The sequence below is a fragment of the Ambystoma mexicanum genome, chromosome 7q (assembly GCF_040938575.1).
Source record: "Ambystoma mexicanum isolate Mex_15411 chromosome 7q, UKY_AmexF1_1, whole genome shotgun sequence".
Taxonomy (NCBI): Eukaryota; Metazoa; Chordata; class Amphibia; order Caudata; family Ambystomatidae; genus Ambystoma; species Ambystoma mexicanum.
Genome location: NC_090941.1, coordinates 56146702 through 56167298, shown reverse-complemented (window position 1 = coordinate 56167298; position 20597 = coordinate 56146702). Strand labels below are relative to the sequence as shown.

Genomic DNA, 20597 nt, shown 5'->3' with positions numbered 1-20597 from the left:
CAAATCGCGTGTGATGATTCCCGCGCACCCCTGTAATACACATACCCAGCCAAATCGCGTGTGATAATTCCCGCGCACCCCTGTAATACACGTACCCAGCCAAATTGCGTGTGATAATTCCCGCGTACCCCAGTAATACATGTACCCTGGCTAATCACGTGTAAAACTTCACGCGTACCCCTGTAATACACGTACCCAGCCAAATCGCGTGTGATAATTCCCGCGTACCCCTGTAATACACGTACCCTGGCTAATCGTGTGTAAAACTTCACGCGTACCCCTGTAATACACGTACCCTGGCTAATCGCGTGTAAAACTTCCCGCGTACCCCTGTAATACACTTACCCTGGCTAATCGCATGTAAAACTTCCCGCGTACCCCTGATATAAATGTTACCCGCTTTGCGTTCCTTGTTTGGCAGCCCTGTAAACTGGTCCAGGGTTAGTGGAGCCCTTTGCGATGATTTAGCGATTTTGATGGCTTTTCCTGTGCGAGGGCGTTCTTGGGGGCGTTACTGGCGCTGCTGCAGGGTCGCTGAGATACTCTGCGCCACGGCTGGTTTGGGAGCCTAAAATCCATGAATACGCTGTGCGCGGAAATCGGTTTTGGCGCACGCGCCTGGCGCAGACAATCGCACGCGGACACTCTGCGCCAGCCGCTTGCGACACTTTTCTGTGAAATGCTATGAATTACCCTGTAAATATTCTAGATCTAAAAGTTATAGATGTTCAGTTTTCACTGACACACCAATAATTAAAAACTGGAGCTCATTTTCATTTGAACAATAACGTGAATGGAAGGTGTAAAAAGCCTTGAGTAAGGCGTTGATGCCTTCCATTCACACCATTCTTCATTTTCTAGCATTTGTATGGCCGAGAGGGAATGAAGCAACTTGCTTTTCCGCCACCTCCTTCTTCTCCCTCATACAAATGCACCAGCATTTTCCCCGGCATGGATTTTCATGCCGGTGCAAATGCTGTAGATCTCTATAGGGTCTGCATGCTTTATGCATAAGCATAAAGCAAGTGACCCCATAGGAATCCATTGTACATGCTCCCTGCCATGTAAGCATGGCAGGAAGCATGCATATTTGAAAGCATGTACAATTGAAATGAAACCCAATTGAAAGCGTATACAATTGAAATGATCCCCCCCTCTAACATGCTTGCACATCAGAGAGGGTTTAATTTCAATTAGGAACACTGCTTAACATGAATGCATGCATGATAGACGCACATGTCTTATAAGAAATCAGAAGTGACATACATCTGTTTGTCAACTTTGATCAGGGATGTACATTGAAGCCACACAAATTGGAGATCATATGTAGGAATATGACTGAAGAAAGCACCAAAGTGCCCCAAAAATAAGCAAACGTTACTCATTTGACAATGGGCCTCATTCTAACTTTGCCAGTCCGCAACAACGGTGCCGGTAAGCTTACCTGCACCGCTGTTTCCGGACCGGCAAATTATGGGTTTGCCTGCCGGAACCGCTGTGCCCAACAGGTCTGACCCTGCCGGGCACAGCGGTCACGGCAGGCAAAGCCGTTACGGAAGCACCGCCACCGGTGCTTCTGTGTCACCATTCACATAGAGTCCTATGGGATTCTATGGGTATGGGGATTAACGAAATTGCCGGCGCCTGACTTACCGGACGTAAATGTGGACCTTCAATCCATGATGTAAAACCATGCTGAGGAAATCATCAGTACGGTGCGCCAAGTCTTAATTACAATATGCCTCCCTTCACAAACTCTGCCCAGTTAGTCTCAATGCATGTCAACAAATTATAAACTTTCATTAAAACATAAAAAGGAGTTGAAACAATTAGTTTTAAATTAAACACCCGCAGCATGAGGGGTGAAATAACAAGCATACATGAAACAAAAATAAATAGGGCAGTGATGGTGACATTACTTAAAGGTATTCTAAAACAGCAGGATTTTGTCAGCATTGACCTCCAAAGATGACTTTATGCAATATTCGGTGGTTCCCAAACAAGAGACTCCAAAACTAGTATATATGAAATACGGCTTACCACACTTCAGAGGACTTTCTATTAAACAATAATATGATGTCCACCGAAATATGGTGTATTTCTATATCTTGCAACAAAAATGGCATTAAGACTCAAGAGCAATGTATTAAAGTGTGTAATTACTCTATCCAAGAAATAAACATTGCTAATCATTGAAGAAGCTAAGAAATTCTAATGCATTTATTTAATTCCTGTCCTAATGAATATAATTCACGTTTGATCTTAGCAGTCATAATGATCTTGGGAACTCTGTTAAGGCTCACATGGTGCATTTCCTCCAACCCCTGAAGGACATAGAAGCCTGGTGTCAAGGCCTAGCCCAGGTCAGGATGGGGCATTACATTAAAAGTATGTTTTTTTACATATGTTTCCAAGGCCTTCTTTGGTGTAAACAAATCATGGCTACTGTTACTTTCATAATGGCATGTTCAAATTCATTCACTACTTCTGGGGAGGGGTCTTAATTGGATGCTGACACTATCTGTCATATGGGAAAAAGTCTACATGCCTGGCTGTACTCTAAAGGTCACACTTGCCGTTGGTGATCCTCTAAACATGCAATGTAGTTGCACTGCCCATGCCTTTTTATCAAGTATGAAAACGAGACACACCATGTGAAGTTTCTGAAATGCTAGATTTTGAGATCAGATTGATTTTCAACATGTTCGAAAAACAGACCACCACTCCCTTGCCAGAATTGTTTAAGAAGTGGACTGATATAGATTTATCAGAGGGAATCCACTTGCATATGTCCTTGGTTCTTCCATGAAATCCCAGTTTGGGATATGTTTTGGCACTTAATAAATTGTAATACCAGAGTGAACCGTTAGCTTGATAGTTCAATCAACGTTCTTTTTCATGTTCAAATTGACCCTGAAATCTATGTCTGTGAGAAGAGGAACCTTTGTGCATGTGTTTTTCTCTTTGTGTTATTTAAATGGTTTGCTACTCAACCCCTCACAGGTTGAGGCGAGATTATGGATTATATATTTACTCATAGTATCTCAGAATTTTTGTTTTGATATACCAGTGATTGTGAAAGATAATTTCACTGTAGTTTTGGCTTTATGCTGGCACTTCTCACCCTAGACAGAATCCTCTAAGTTTTATGTTTTTTTGGTTTAATATCATATGATTTAAGAAAGGGAAAAGCAAATGTGTCCCAACACAATCTATGTCAAATCATTTCCCAAAGCGGTCACTGATTCTGCATGCATTAGAGTTTGGAGAACTGTGGACTTTTCAGCAATGGTCATATTTCATTTTCCACTGTGCTGCCGGATGTGACCTTTGTGATACATATTTTCTGCAACACCATGCATTTATTCACTGTCGAGAAAATGTACTGTGCACATCAGACATTCCTGTCTTTGCTGTATTGAGTTTGGGACTTGTGAGGAGAAAGGAATGAGAGGAAAGACACAGAGGACTCATTTTTTTGGCTATAAACTTTTATTGAAACAAAAAAGGCGTTGGAAAATGCCTCACTATCCCTATTCTAGGAGGTATTTCGCTGCCTAAAACAAAACTGAGGGTCTGTCCGATGTCATGGGTCATAGGTAGAGATAATTCCAAAACAAGCGCATCAGATACCACTAGACCGCCAACATACTGCGATCAAGCAAATAGAGCACATAAGGCGAGGGTGGTTTATAGTTAATATTTCAAATTCAATTATTTTGAATGCAAAAATGTCGAAAACTTTAAGTCGGAAAAGAAAATTGAAAGTTTCATTTTTTTAATGGGGGGTACCCACCAAAAACCCTGTTTTTTTTTACACTTTATTTTACCTACCAAAACCCCCAAAAAACGTATTAAATTAAAAATTATACATTCGAATTTTTTTTTTAGACATAATGGGCCTCATTCCGAGTACGGCGCTAACCAATGGCGCTATTAACGCCTTGGTTGACGCCGTACCCGGACCGGCAGCGCCTTGGTGGATGGCGGAATCACCGCCCCATTCCAAGGTTGGCGGGGCGGTAATTCCCCATTCACCAAGGCTCTTCCCCATTCCCAAATGAGCCCCCATAGGGCTCAATGGGAATGGGGAAGATGCAAATAACGGTGACCGTTCATTACGGTCACCGTTATTGGCTTGGAGGCCCCTTTGCGCCCTCGACTTTAACACCTGCTCAAAGCAGGCGTTAAGGGCGAGGGCACAGAGGGAACTCGGAGTATGGCGGTAAGGGATTACCGCCACCGGTCTCATTACCGGTGGCCGCTATCCCTTACCGCCATACTCGGAATGAGGCCCAATGTTTTCGAAATTTTTGCATTCGAAAAAATGCGTTCGACATACTGACTGGACACCGTCGAGGGTAGGAAAATACACCAATCCAATCAAGGAAAAACCTCAAGGCGAGACAAGAGAAATAAAAATGTGCCTGCTCAACACACGCTCTCACAACAAGCATGCACAAGATGTACACAACTTAATTACAGAGGAAGACATCGATATAGCCTGTATCACAGAAACATGGTTGCAGGATCCTGAAGGACCAAATGCGCCACAGCAGTTCCAGACATCTATGTGATACATCATAAAGAAAGGGAGACTGGCATGGGGGGAGACGCCATAATCACCAGAGACTCGATTCAAATGTTTCCCTCAACCACCTCAAGTGATGGCTGAGAAATACTCCATCTCAAATACAACCCAACAGACAATCACTGCTTGAACATCATCCTTTTATATAGACCACATCCCTGATTTTGTAGTTTAATGAAGATTTAACACAGCAATTAAACTCCTTAAAGGGCTCCTACACTGCAACACTGGTCTTGAGGGACTTTAACAGAGGATACAGGAACCCAAAGGATAATGACACCATGCACTTAGAGAAAATTCTTAACAACATTGACTTAAGAGTTGGAAACATGGAGCCTACCATGGAAAATGGTAACCAACTCGACTGGGTAATCACCAACAATTTGGAGACAAGTGAATTTCAAAGCAAACCATGTATTTGGTCAGACCACTCCACCGTCCTTGTCTCGTTGACACTAAATACGCCTACAAGAAAAAACAAAGAGAATGTAACAATCAAAATTAAAAATTGGAACTACAAAAACATCAAGCCGGCACATCTGGAACAATGTATACTCAATGCATTAAAAGACTCTAATGAGGAGGATTCCTGCGACAAATTTATCGCAATCTTTTCACATCACGCCATCCCAATGGTGGATCAAATAGCCCCTTTAAGAACAAAAAGAGTTAGACCTAATGGCGACCACAAGAAATGGTTTAAATACACCCTAACTGCATTAAAAAAAAAGAAAAAAGGAGAAGGGAGGACAGATGGCGAAAGAATCCCTCCAAAGGAAACAGTTGGAAAGAGAGTGAAAAAACCATACAAAAAAGCATATGTGACACCAAAAGAAATTTCTGAAATGAGAAAATAAATAAAGCTGGTAACTCCACGAGCAAATTGTTCGAAATACTAAAATCAATAGAAAAACCGAAGGTATTAGCTCCACCCTTAACTCCATCTACTGTGGACTGTGACAATGTACAATCAGCCTTTACTGCCAAAGTCAACAAAGCCAGGACCCTGCTTCAGGAGGCACAAAAACAGCCATCAGATCGAAAAAATCACTCAGTAGGAGCATCGATCACATGCCAACAGGAACCTTTCCAATTTAAAAATGTCACCACAGAAGCAATACTGAGAACCCTAAATTCAATGAGATTTACAACATGTGCAGAAAATGCCATTCCCCAAAAACTTATCTTGGAAAATGCCAACATCTTCTCTCCACTCCTATCTAAAATAGTGAACGCATCCTTCCATGATGGTCATGTCCCGGAAAGCATTAAATCTGTCACCGTCACACCTTTAGCAAAGAAACCAGACTCAGATCAAAGAGACTCCAGCAATCTGAGACCGATAACAAATTGCAATTTCTTGCTAAAAGTAATTGACAGGATAGCAACTGTCCAAATTCAAGCGTATGTTGAATCCAATAATCTACTACATGGTCAACATCCAGAATTTGCACTGCTCATAGTACTGAGACCGCAATGTTGGACCTGCAGTCAGGCATGCTAAGCATCGTGGAAAAGGGAAACACAGGTCTCCTCATGCTGCTAGACCTTAGCGCAGCCTTCGATCTCTTAGACCATAATGAACTCAAATCAGCTCTGGCGAAGGTCGCTAATTGCTCTCGTAAAGCAATTCGCTGGCTAGACTCCTTCCTGTCAGACAGAAAATCCCGGGTTCATTGGGGTAACAACTTTTCATTCACTGAGACAATTGGCTGTGGCGTGCCTCAAGGAGCACTTCTCTTTAATCTGTACATAATATTCTTATGTCTGGTCCTTGACACATTGGGTGCCTTTTTCCCCAGCTACGCTGATGACACTCAGCTGGTGGTGGAATTGAGCGGGGACTACGAAAATGATAGTGCAAGGGTGAAAGAAGTCTACAAATCCATTAAGAACTGGATGAATAACAACTGGCAATGTCTAAATGCAAATAAGACGCAGCTAATGGTTTTCTGTCCAAGCCATGCCAGAGTCAAATTTAACAGCACATATCAATCCTTCCACATAAACAACATCCAAATCAAAGTTATGGACAGAGTAAAAACATTAGGGATGTATATGGATTTGTCCATGAATGCCGAAGGCCATGTTCTCCAATTAAATAAGAACTGCGCATACCACCTTCGTCTCCTGAAATGAATCCGCCCCTACCTGAGTGAAGACAATTGTTCAACAATAGCCAGAGCCATCATCGTATCACGGCTGGATTACGGCAATGCCCTCATGCTGGGAGCAACTAAGGGTCATATCGCCAAAAGCCAAACTATCCAAAATAATGCGGTAAGGATTATAAAAAAGAAATCCAAAAAAGGAGCACATAAGCGAAAATGGAAGGAATCTACACTGGCTAGCCGTTAAGGAAAGAATTGCTTTTAAGCCTATGACACTGACACACAGATGCATCCACATGACTACCCCATCCTACCTAAAAAGCAAATTGGTCATGAACGTTCCAAAATGGGCACTCAGATCAGACTCAAAAGGTCAAATAGAAATTGCCAGATTCAAAAAGGCTAACGGACTCGGAAAATCCTTCCATATTAAAGCAGCCATGATGTGGAAAAACCTACTCATCTCTTCAAGACTAGAAGAGAAATACACAGGTTTCCTGAGAAAACTCAAGACACATTTGTTCAATTGACAAACCGGTCCTATGAAACTGATACCCCCAATGACTTACTGAGCGCCTTGTCCTGTGATTATATGTGTTTTGTCCCTACGTCTTCATGTCAGCGCCCTAATGCTTGCGAGCTGCTGGCACTATATAAACAAATAAATACATGTCCTGTGTCCAAAATACTATTCTGGCCCTCACATTCTGAAATTAACTCTATGGTGCATGGGAAATGTCTTTGGCCTTAAAAAGTGTACAAATGTTCAGAAAGGAAAGGCACAACTTGAACACAAAAGTTACTTTTACGGATATGAGTTTTCCTTGGCCTTCCTTTGGTCAGCAAAACTACTTGTATGCAAAACAAATTGGCTGTTGGTCTTAATTTTAGTAGGATACCTGATGCACTCTCCTGTCAGGTTTCTTCTCCTCTTTAATATGAATTCAACACAGTCTTTGGCTATACCTGATGTATCCTTACCAGGACTCCCTCATGTGATTTACTTTACACACTGTCCAACTTGACTTTGCCTGGTATACTCACTTGCCTGTGCATTCTCATATGTGTCACTGGGCACACTTGCAAACTTGACAATATGTTGTATTAATTCCTTTATGTCTCTTTGAAAATATTGAGTGTCCCATTCTTTCTCATATGCTTCATTTATTTGTATTTGCCTTCGGCAGAGTTGCCGGAGTGCCCCGGTGCCCTAACTTCCCTTGGGTGGACCCACTGGCTCTCTGTGGTGTCATTGGTTCTCCAGCGTTAAGCATGCAGCGGCTCTACAGTGTCCAATTGCTTCTTGCCTGGTTACCTGACTCTGCTTTGTGGCTTTGGCGTCCCTTGCGGCCCCTGCTTGCCTGTTCTGGGTTTCTCTGTGCGTGAGCAGCTTGGAGGCTGCTTTTCAGTACCTGCATATCACCAGGATGTCTTCCCTTCTTTTTCCTCTTGTGGCATCCAAGCGGTAGACCAGCTCCTACAGTCAGTTCTCTTGGGTCTTCTCCGTGAGTCGGTTGGCTCCATGGATTTCTCCAGAGCACAGTGGTCCCTCCATTTTTTTACTGAGAGGACACGATTCTCGCAGCCAGCGTCTCTCGCCTGTCAGCTGGTTCAGTGGTTTAAATGTCCTGGCATTTGTAGCTTTCATCAGTAAGTGAAGGGAGTTATGACAATATGCCATTAAGGCATGGGAAATTGAGGGGGTTCTCTAAAAGAAAAAGGGGGAAGCCATGTCTCATCCGATGATGTTGTTTCACAACCTTGAGGGTTGCCTCCTCCATGTGATCCTCCCTCATATAGCCATCCACACAGTCAGAATCAGGCCACATGGGTAGATGCCACCGCTGGGATAGGAGTGATGACACCATCGGATTCATCACATACATATTTGGGTTGACTTGTAATCATGCAGACTGGAAAAGTTACTGCATGATTACTGCATGTGGCAATGGCATTACCATTTTGTTTTGTTTCTAGAGGAAATACAGCAAAACCCATAATCGGGCCCTGTGTGTTTTATATCTTTTAGGCAATTTGAAGGTCTTGAGGAACAGGACCCAATCCAATAAATCACAGTGCAACTACCCGGTGGTCTAGTATTTCTTATTATACAAACTCAACAGCACTAGGCAAAGATCCCTACAGTGGAAGAAATTGCATCCCCCATGATAATGTGGCTCTACCCTCTACCTTGCACCACTGATTCCAAAATATGAATCACTGAGCCAGCATTGCAGGTATGAAGTCCACCTAAATAGACCAGCTGTGAGTTGGTTTAAAATCATGTGGATGTCATGCGGTACACACAGATCTAGTTGAGACCCCAGCATGTGGGGTTTCAATGGACAGGGACATAGAAATTACCTGGAAGACGAAATTAATGGCTATCCATCCCAAGGCAAACAGTAAATATGACATAAATAGATCCAAAAGAACAAACTAGATGGGAGATCCATGTTCAAGGAGTCAACATTTCTGGAAAAGAACAATATACCCTCTTATTTAATTATCCTGCCACCCCAATTGCCAGCTTGGTAAATGTGCATCAAAAGCCTACATCTATAACTGTCAACCATATGAAGGCATACTCACGAAAAACTATACAAGAAAAATACTACTCTGTTTATCAAAATGTCTGTTGGTTTAAATGAGGACAATGGATTAATTCTTAAAATATTGAAATACAGATATGGATATTTTTGCATTATCAATTCAGTCGTCTGAATTTAAGAATTTGAACTAAGTTATAGATCTCAGCTAAAGGCACTTATCTAGGAACACAGGATACAGATTTTTTCAAGTTCTAAGACATAACTAGTGGCAAAGAGCCAAAGAATGAATTCAACTTGAGCGCTATCCCAGGGAAAGTAAACCCCTTGGAAAACCGTCTTCTAGTTCTAAAGGAGGGACAGTATGGCATCACATATTAAAGAGATGGAATACGGCAATCGGAAGAGAAGTTGCTTGATTTAAAAGCATTAAGACTCAGAGCTCCTGTGTCCATCAGCTGCATGTTGATCAGAGAACAAGAGACCAGAGAGTCAACCAGTAAGATGCAGTGGTAGAATCACAGAGGGAAACGTACTTGGATTTCGAACACTGAGGCGGTAATGAACAGCAAAGATGAGTGGACCACCAAAGATGCCAGATGCCTTGGGGAGGCTGAAGCATAAAACAGTTGCAAGAGCAGGTGGAGTGAAGAGGGATGGGGAAGCCAACCACCCCCTGCCTCTCCTACCAAATTCATGACAAGGAAGAAAGCCAGAAATCACTGCAATCACCCATTCGATTTCGGACAAATTCCCAATGGACACATGATTGACAACTATGTCGAGCGGTATCCCCTCAGGCATCCATGCCGCCTGAGGAACATACAGACCTATCCATGTGTGGATGAAGAGCCACAGGTCATGATTAAGGATATCTGTATGGACAGCTTGGACTAGACAGCAAGGAGACATGTTGCTGACGTCGTTAGAGACACCCAGCATAGCAATGTTAGACATGAAGCACATGTGCCATATGCACTTCGGGACACAAACACACACTCGAATACATGAAGAACACATGTTTACAGTTCCATAGTTAAAGGACAGATACATATACATACTGCCATTGCTTTTATTATTTTTGCCATTTACCAAATGCAGCAACGCAGAAACCGCAAGAGACAAGAGATCCTGAGTAAAGCTTGCTAATGCTTACATGTGAATAATCCTATGGAACTGCAGGAGCACCTATGGGACCTGTCATGGCAAGTTTGACTAACCTATGGAAATGTAGTATAGTATGAACACTGTGGAAACCGCACTATAAGGTTTAGGAAAATTACAGCAGGTTCTAGGCCTCAGAGCAAGAGATGAGTTGAACTGATTCAGACTGCACAGAGAGCAAGACATGTGAGACAGGACCCGCAGCCAAGGTCAAGCGATACGGATGACATTCCAAACCCCTGATGACAAAGGGGCCAGCTGTAGAAGATGCTAATAAATCCTCATAATTCCGAGCTGCACAGCTCAAATTCGTGGTCTCTGAACACGTGATGCGGCCAAAGCAAACAATGGACAGTGACCAGCAGTGGGAAAGGAGCGCTGGTCCCAGGCTGCCAGGCACAGACAGTGACAAGTATGCAACAATATGCAACAAGTGTTGCGCTGATCCAGAGAGCACTCTCATGAGCTGAGATGGTAGACACAGGGTACAATGTAGACACATAGTCACTCTTATTACCTTGAAGAGGTACACAGTGAGCTGAGAACCTTTGCAAATCCCAGGCCTGGGGACGTCAGCTCTAGCCAATCACAGTTTAGTATCCTAGAGGTGGGTAGCAATGGGCAAGAACCAATGGTAATCCCACCACACTGCAAAAATGTAGCAACTTGGGGATGGACCAGGCCAGCCACCTGACATTCGAGGGCCAGTAGAATAACATCTATAAGGTCCATTATAGGTGATATAATACTAAATACCCAATCATCTGTTCCAATAAGTTTCCTGGAGAAATTGCTGTTGATTGAGTCCTCTGTGTATCTGGGGGGAGAGTTTTGGGCCCTCCATGTCTGCAGACTTCCTGTGTCCCTCATGGCATGACAGGGGGTCCTCCCCAATATGTTGTAGCAGAGGTGATGGGTGGCTGTGCCGGCCCGGCACTAGGTCGTCTTCTTCACTGCCGAACCTGAGAGGCTGCAGGATCCTTGCATATTTCAAGAAGACGGGAAACGTTTGCCTGTGTAAAGGCTGTCAGGAGCCCCATGGAAATCGTCCTGCCCAAAGTTAGTGAGTAGTCAAGGCAGACCACCAGGACGGGGAGGTGAATGCCTTGAGGAGGAGTTGGCAGGCGAGCAGCACCAGCAGACCACAGAGTGTAAGTACTGACCCAGTTTAATGGCAACTGTGGGCGTGAGGGAGGTATTGAGTATTGTGAAGTGTTGTTTAGTATTGTTACTCAGGGCTCAGAAGGCAGATAATCCAGCAGGATTGAGCAGAGTAAAGAGAGTAGAAAATGACTTCTTAGGAGCATCAGAAAGAGCCCTAGACGAAGTTCCACCAGAGCACAGGCTGTTCAGCAGGACGCACATGTTCTTTGCATCTTTAATACCCTCTGTACAGATGTACACGAATTCAAAGTGCTTACAGAACACTTGCTGGGAGCTGGTGGTGGCTATTAATTCTACAGTGAATGGGTTCAACGCAATAAAGGAAGAGGTCTGAGCAATAAGGTTGGTGGCGCTCCAGAATAGGCATGTTCTGGATGTCCTCACAGCCATGGAAGGAGGAGTTTGCGCCAAGATAGGGAGTTCTTGTTGCACCTTCATACCTGCTAATGATAAAGATAGCGGAACCCTATCAGATGCAGTGGCACAACTGGCAAGGACGCATGCCAAGATGGAAGATGAAGTAAGGGGGACCGGAATAGACAAGATCTGGATAGCGTACTTATGGTCATGGATGCTATCATGGATGTCAAATGGACTCAAGGTGATAATGTGAACCCTTGTGTTGGCAGCAGCATCAATGTTTGGGATCAAAATATGCATTGCAACATGCAAGAAAGCAGTGGAGGAAGCCATTGTAATGCAGACACTGATGGACATGAATATAGGAGGAACAAAGGACAAGATTGTGGCTGAAAGAGACAAGATAAGAGAAAGAATTGCACAATGTGACCTGTTCCCAACTAACTCCATGAATTTGGACAAGTCAGGGAGGGTTTCATTTCAACTGGGAATACTGCTTACCATGTCAGGGAGGGTTTCATTTCAGTTGTACATGCTCCCTGCCACACTCGCATGGCAGAGAGCGTGTACCATGGAGTAAACCCATGCTCAAGGCTTTTACGCCTTCCATTCATGTTATGGCTAAATTGAAAATGAGCACCAAAGTAGGCAGATAGAGAGAAGAGTGGAGTGGTAAAGGTTGCTACATGCGTATTCTTGGTGGGATAAGATCTTAAAAAGCGCCAGGGTTGCATTTGTTGAATACTAGCAGACCAAGTAATTTTTGTTGTTTAAGACTTTATTCAACAATTGGTCATTAGGCGACATAAAAACAATTACAATATTCATAGTCCAAACATAAGCAGTGAAAACATAATAGCAGATGATTGCTTATAATTAATTGTTGAATAAACTTACACTATGGGCCTGATTCAAGGAAAAGGGTGCATAGATCCCGCAATGTTTGTGCGCCGAGACCGACTCTGCACGGCCCGTCACGTAGAAGAAAATCTGCGCGCTATGCATATTCACGAAATTGTTCACACAAAGTAACACTATACGCAAGTCGTGGCCGGAACACCCATGACACGCCCACATGCATAGCCATTCAATCCATGGATTCCAACCTTTGTGAACTCCTCACGTGCTTTGCCATGCACCCTGGAAAAACTAACTGCGAAACCCCACAACTCGGCCAGCACCCCAGCGGGGGTGCATGGGGTCCCCGTACACCATTCCTGTACCCTGCTACACTGCTTACGTGAATCCCTAAGTCCGATCCAAACCCCGACTGCATGCACGCACCCCTAAATAAAACATCAAAACTTACCTCTTAGCAGCGATTACTATGCACAAGTGTCTGTACGCATGGCTTCAGGTGGGGGTTAGATCAAGTTCTTTTCATGGACATTTCCCTGACAAGAGTTTGCACAGACAGATCCATGTATACACTAGGTTATGTGCATCTGTGGCCGTGCAATGTACGGCCTGCGGGCCGTCTATAGTAATGTCCACGTTTTCCCTTGTTCTTCCCCATTCTGGGTTTTCTGCCTCCTATACTCCGTTAATGTGCAGGCCATGCCCACGCTGTGCAAGGTGTCTCGCTCATGGCACTCGGCCACTCACAGAGACATGCCCAGCCTGTGCGAAGTTCCCGCAAAGTACAAAAAAGTCATGTACAGTTGATTCCATGAATCTACAAATGGGGTTTCATGCGCGGTTTTGCACGCAATGACCTGATTTACCACACAAATAATTCCATGAATCGGGCCCTGTGACACATATAAAATTAACAATAAAGCAAATAGTGGCCTATCAGCTTGTGACAATTAAAAATGGTTTTCTTCTCATCCATGCGCTATGAATAAACTTGTCAATGGCAAATACCGGACTCTCAACACTTGTCCTTTTACAAAAGGGCATATCTGTTATAATACTACGGATATCATTGCTAATATGGAAAGGTTTTTGAATGCACAATCCTAATCTTTCATATAAGGAAAAAATAACCCAAAGTGTGCTTCTGTTTCAACTTCATTTAAACAGTAAAGACAAGTATAGGTTTGCGAGGAATCCATCATTTAATATAGTGTGAGAGCTGTAAAATGCCAAGCCAATTTTCTTTTTAAAAGCGAAAAGGCAGAATTTGGTCTAATGAAATCAAGAGACTTGATATGATATGATGTAGCATTTATAACGCGCCTGTACACAAGTCTTTCTAGGCGGCGCAAGACAAGAAGGGGGAAAAAAGGGAAGACAAAAAAGTGATCTTACTTGTGTCAGGCAGATCGTGCAATTGAGGGGAAGATAGAAGGGGAGAAGTGTCAGGTGAGAGGGAAGGGAGAATTGCAGTTAAGCCAAAGGTACATTTACAATCTCAATCCCTTAAGGCCAAAGATGAGTTGTGCAATTTGGCAACACTGACTGAGTCCTCTTTGTTTTGGAAGGATAATTAAAGCTTCCGCTTGCTGGGCAAATCAATAGCTGCAGGTTCTGTCCATAATTTGGGGTGGCCTATGTAATTTGCTATATGTTAAACATATCTGCATTATAGAAGTCAGCGGCCGTCATCCTGTGAAAGGAGATCCAGCAATGCTTCTCTATGTTTGATTAGTGTGAGGAGGTCCAAAAATATATCCAACATAGGATGGTTTCATTGCAATTAAGCAATCAATACATCTCAAATTAACCTCAACATGCAAAGGCAGAGTCTGGGTAGTCTTAGGCATATGCAGATTTTAACAAAAAAGCAGTTTCATAGATGGACAGGGGCGATTACTCGAAATCTCTGACCCATGTGGCGTCTGCCTAGCTTCCATCTCATCGTTTCTTAGGGTTGGTTCACACAGTACAATTCTCATTATCAATTTATATATATGATACAGAAATTCAGTCTGTTTGTTTGTACATTATACAATTCCACACCGTTCCACCAATCTGCACCAAATGTTGCATAGTTACCTTTGAGGAACCTCCGGACGTCACTGGCTACATTACATATGAACACCCCACTGTGTTACATGGATTTCAGCCCATGCACACATGAGACGGTTGCCTGGAAGTGGCAAAACATCCATTTGGGCAGAGTTTTAAGTTCCTCGATGCGAGGAACAAAACTTGAGGACCTCAAAGACCACATTTCAAGGCCCTAAAGCACACAGTTTCCAAGATTTTTGCAACGCACAAATCGGCAAAACATCAATGCGTTCATAGAAGGACCGGGCAAAGCTCATTTTAAGTGTCTTGACGCCAGGAACAAATCTTGAAAGTACGTTTCAAGGCTCTAGAATGCACCATTTACAAGATATTTGTAACGCAACGCACTGCACCGAGCCAGGCTAAGGTGACCGGTGGGAAGAGTGCACAGAAGGTCCACTTATGCTCCAACTCTCGCCTCCCCTCCTCATCTGCTCCAGGGTATGTAAGCCAGCCACACATGCCCACTCTCAGTGCAGTTTACTTCAGAGTGCAAAGCAGATCAAATGTTAAGAGACTCGGTACAGGGACTTATTGGAGAATTGATTTTCAACAATTAATGACAGTGTTGTCATGTCTGTCTACAGGCTACATGAAATTTGCACATCCCTCCCCTTACCCTGGATTTCATCACCTCAATACATGACATGTTTGCCTGAAATGGGCGAGACATCAATGTGATTATAGAAGGACAGGACAAAGCTAATTTTAAGCATCTTGATGCAAGAAACAAAGCTCGTAGACCGTAAAAACCATGTTTCAAGGCCCTAGAGAGCACAGTTTCTGAGATATTTGCACAACAATGCCCTCCAACACACAGAACCGTGCCAGGGTGAGGCGACAAGTGGGGAAGCACCTTGATGCAAGAATCAAAACTCGAAGGCTCTAAAAACACATTTCAAGACCCTAGGACACACCGTTTCTGAGATATTTGCTTTGCAACAGACAGCACCATGCCAGAGTGAGGCAACAGTTGGGGAGAGTGCATAACGACAGGTGGGGAAAGCACACAGTAGGTCCCAGTATGCTGCATCATACCAACTTTCGCCTTTCCTCCATGTCTGGTCCGGGGTATGTAAGCCAGCCACATGCGCCTATACTCAATGCAGTTTACTTCATAGTGCAAAGCATATCAAGCATTAAGCGACTTGGAGTAGCGACCTACAAGATCATTGATTTTCAAAAATGAATGACTGTTATCATGTCTATCTACAGAACCTGTGCAGAGTTTGTGTACTTTTTGCTAGTCCCTAATAAGTCTGTCAATTGCCGAACTGCATTTGACCAGTATCAGGTTTGATTTTTCCAACTACAGATTACATCTACCACAATGCATGAACCTGAAGCCTAGGTAGTCATTCAACCTAACCTCATCAATTATTAATGGCAATTTTGGCTTTTTCTTTGTCCCCACCAGTAAGAAATTCATGTTTTTACAGATCGTCGTACCCACCTTTTTGTAAACAGTGATGATTTCCGCCTTAGGCCAGGAGGCCAGGAGGATGGAATCGTCACTAGCAAAGTAATATCATTAAATTAACACTGTCAAAATGAAGCTCATACAGTTGGTTCTGTTTTTAAAATATCTACAGGGATCATCTTATTGGTAGCTCAGGCTTTTTTGCCTCCCTGTGCCATAACTGTTGTAACCGCCTCATGCAAAGAGAAATGCATACCCCATTTTTCCTCAGCATAATCCCTTTTCTTCACTTCAATCACTTTTTTTATAGGCCCCCCCAAACAAACCAATGGTTCCCGTATCAAAACCATCTCAAGTGATTTCCTTGCACTCCAAAATTATAGCGAACTCTATAATTAGCATGAAGGAAAAACTAAATCAGCTGCTTGAAACTAATGTGCAATATTAAACACTTAATTGACTTGGACTACATGAAAATCATATTATAGGTAATAGAGCTGTTTATAAATCAGAAACAAATGGTAAATGAGTTCCTTTTTTATCACTGAAGTAAAAGTTACTCACTTGTACATGGTGTCATGCAATGTGTGCATGGACTTCTCGCTGGGAAACTGTATTCTTTGATTGCAATTGGCTCATCAATGCCTGGCAGACCCTTGTTCCTCGCACTGCTTTCTACGTTAGCTGTATAGGTCTGGGCTCCTCAAAGGAAATACCAGCAATGATGTGAAGGGGCATAGGCAGGGTTGAGGGCACATAATTACTGGGATTTCCTGCAGAGTTCCTCTGTAACACTTTTAGCACCTTGCGTGCTAGTGTACAACGTCCCAGCCTTGAATCAGGAGCACGAGAAGGTCATCAAAGGACAAACAGAGTAGTTGCATAGGTGCCTTCTGAGTTTCTCAAGCCAATAATCTGGCTGTGCCCCAGGTATCTGGCAGAAATCGTTTGCGTCCAAAATCACTCCCAACCCACAACTTAATCTGTTGTCCTTTGAGCATGGATGAAAGAACACACTGGGCAGAAGAAAGAGCTTCAGTCAAAGATCAGCCATTCATTTGTCTTTACTATTATTTTGGACATCAAGAAAAAGCAAGCAAACTAGCCCATGGGAAGTCCGAGAGACAGCTTGTGAAAGAAAGGAAGAGAGAGAAATAAGGAGTACTTCCCAGCCCCACTGGCAATACATGTAGTTATGTGGACAGAAACCTGACTTCTGGGCCTGAGCCATGAGAAGTTAGAGAGTCAGTCTTGGAAAAGAGGGCTGAGACAACTAAGAAGTATTGCTCAGTCCTAATGGCAAAGAATGTAGTTATGTGGACAGAAACCTGACTTCTGGGCTTGAGCCATGCAAAGTAAGAGAGAGAGCCTGGGAAAAGAGGTCAGAGAGAGAAATAACCAGTACCGCCCGCCCCACTGGCAATTCATGTAGTTATGGTGCCAGAAACCTGACTTCGGGCCTATGATGAAGGTGAGGACTTTAGGAGGCATAAAGGTGGAGTACTACCCATATTCCCATGGAGACTGACTTTAAAGCAATATTCGCCCAGCTATGGGGCTGAATCCTGTGCTTTGATACTCATAAAAGACAGTCAAAGTGAGAAAAATCCAATCAAGTACCCCCAGCCCCAGCAGAAGATGCTCAGCAACTTCACATTCAGATTATGTTGTCATTGTCAAGTGGAACAGTGGTGTCACAGGAGATGGCCTACGGTTGCAGGTGTGCAGAGAAGGCAGCCGCCGAATACGCTAGAGAGAGCTAGGAAAGTGGGATAAGGAAAGAGCCACCAGGTGCTATGGCCAACCAGCGTTTATTGCCTGCATCTTCATTGGCAGGTCAGGATGGAAGTGCTCTGCTTTGCATACTAATAAGGCATTACAAATGGGAGGATGAGGAAAGTAGCAGAGTAAAATGGTGATGGGTGAAAGGGAGCACGGCAAGCAGCATTCTGTCAGTTCCATGTGATCTTAATGAAAACTGAAATAATTAAAACATTTTTCACGAACCTAAAATACAAAAAAGTACTGATTTCTTTTTCTTTTCTTTTTTTTTTATTTGAGGGGTCCTCCCCAACCCCCCCCCATTTCCCTAGGTCTATAAGCACACCCCAAACCCATCTCGACCCATTTTAATCCCTTACCCCACCCAATATATATTTTTAATTAAAACATTTTGGGCCTCATTCCGAGTATGGAGGTAATCTTGGTGCTATTTGCGCCCTGACTACCTCCAATACCGGTACCGAGTCCGCCCTGGTTCAATGGGGATTTACCAGTCTATTCCGACCTTTGCGGGACCGGTAAATCCCCATTGAAAAAGCCATTCTCCATTCCCATTTGAGCCCCCATAGGGCTCAATGGGAAGGGGGAAAGCGCTAATAACGGTACCGCAAATTGCGGTACCGTTATTAGCTCTAAAGTCCCTTAACAGGTCCCGTCCATAACGTCTGGTAAAACCAGGCGTTAAGGAAGGGACCCGCTAAGGGAACTCGGACTAGGGCGGAAAGGGATTACCGGCACCGGTGTCCTTACCGGTGCCCAGTATCCCTTTGCGCCCAACTCGTAATGAGGGCCTTTGTGTTTTTCGGTATTGTAGATTCGTAAAAAAGGTTATTTGTTATTTCAAATTCGTAAACATCACTGGATACCCTTCTAGGTGCTAAGGAGCACCAATGAGAGAGCGGTAAGACTCAGTTGGCCATCAGAATCTATAGAATCCACAACAACACCAGGGATTATTGCCCAGAGCCAAGGACTCTGATCATTTTCCTGAGCTCTATGGTCCTTTGCAGATGCTAAAGTAAGATGTTATCTTGACTACCCGTGCATTTAATTAAGCGCATTAAAAATACAAATGACGCTCATTTCCAAGCTCTGTTTAATTATCCATTAGCAGGGACACGTCACATTGTCATGTTCCCATTTTTCACCCTAAATTAAGTTAATTACTGTAAATATTCCATCTTCTTGAGCAGAGATTAACTTGTAGGATGGATATAAGAGACTGGTGGCGGAGGGAAACAGGCTAAGAATAAATGCTGTCGCCTTGTGTGGCTCGTTAAAATAATTTGAAATCCAACCATTGTACAAATGTGCTAAAAAAATGCTGCTATCGCCAGATTTTCGAGAAGGTCCACATTGCAGAAGAAGTCTCCTGTGTGAGAAAGAGAATTCAGGACAAGTTTAGACAAATCAGTGACCTGGATCAAATACTTATCAGAGTAGGCAGAAAGGGGCAGCTTAAAATAAAGGTTTCATGGCACCTCTATGTAGGTGATGGCAATTTTTGTTGTATCATTAGCTATATAAATCTGCAGCCAATACTGAAATGACTTCCTTGCATATATGAGAAAGAAAGGCTTCCCAAATTCTAGGCTGACGAATGTCACTGGCCAATGCAAAAGCCCAAGAAAGAGCAGAGGCTGATGATGGCATGTGGGCGGATGTAAGGGACTTCTTCCAAATCCTGAAAGAGGAAATGGCCGGTGAGGAGATAAGACGGTGGTGGGTCACTGGGGAACATGGTGGCATAACAAAAGAACAACATTTAAAAAAAGTGAAATGGGGAAGAAACAGATCCAAAAGAATAGAGGGCGATCTTCTGGCTCGGATGACAACTAAGGGGTGCACACACAGTAACAGGCATGTTTATCATAAAATGAGAGGCCCATTGTCGATAAAATAAGTAAAAAGTTCAACTGCAATGTTAAACTAAATTTCTGCCAGCTGCCATTAATCTGGCAACTTCGGAACGGAGATCATATATCAGTTTTAAAATCGGTGGCCATGCACATGTTTCTCTACTTATGAATAATGTCGCATTTTGAGGTTACAATGGCATAAAGATGTAGTTTCTCTTTTTTTATTTTTTCCATCACATTTTATACATTTTTTCTTCTTATAGAAACTTCCTTTTGTTTTTCTCCTGTAGGATATGGCACAGTCAAATGTCATAGGGACATGATTTTCTGGGCGATATCCTCATGTCTTTGCTAATTCACGTTGATCTTCCTTCCATTTCAGCTGTCTGCTCTACAAGCCAAGGCCCACTATCTCAAATTCCTCAGCGACCTGCGATTGTACGGTGGACGTGTTTTCAAGGCAACCTTAGTGGTAACATTTTACTTATTTTCCATTGGTATTTCCTAAGGGCACTGATATGATCATTTGCTGGAAAGCATTAGCGTTATTTTCTCAAATTACAATTTTAATGATCCTCAACATATAACCTAGACACACAACACCAATTCAGATTGTGAGATGTATATGATGAGTTCATGATC

General features: G+C 43.2%; 1 protein-coding gene across 5 annotated transcripts in view; it reads left to right on the top strand.

The window, feature by feature from the left end:
- The window catches only part of FRMPD4 (FERM and PDZ domain containing 4), a 1539383-nt gene that overhangs the window by 1442364 nt on the left and 76422 nt on the right, over positions 1–20597 (top strand). For all 5 annotated transcript variants that reach the window (XM_069639729.1, XM_069639730.1, XM_069639731.1 and 2 more), the window contains one exon: positions 20338–20427. In XM_069639729.1, coding sequence (XP_069495830.1) covers positions 20338–20427 — 90 coding nt within the window. The remainder of the gene's footprint in view (positions 1–20337; positions 20428–20597) is intronic.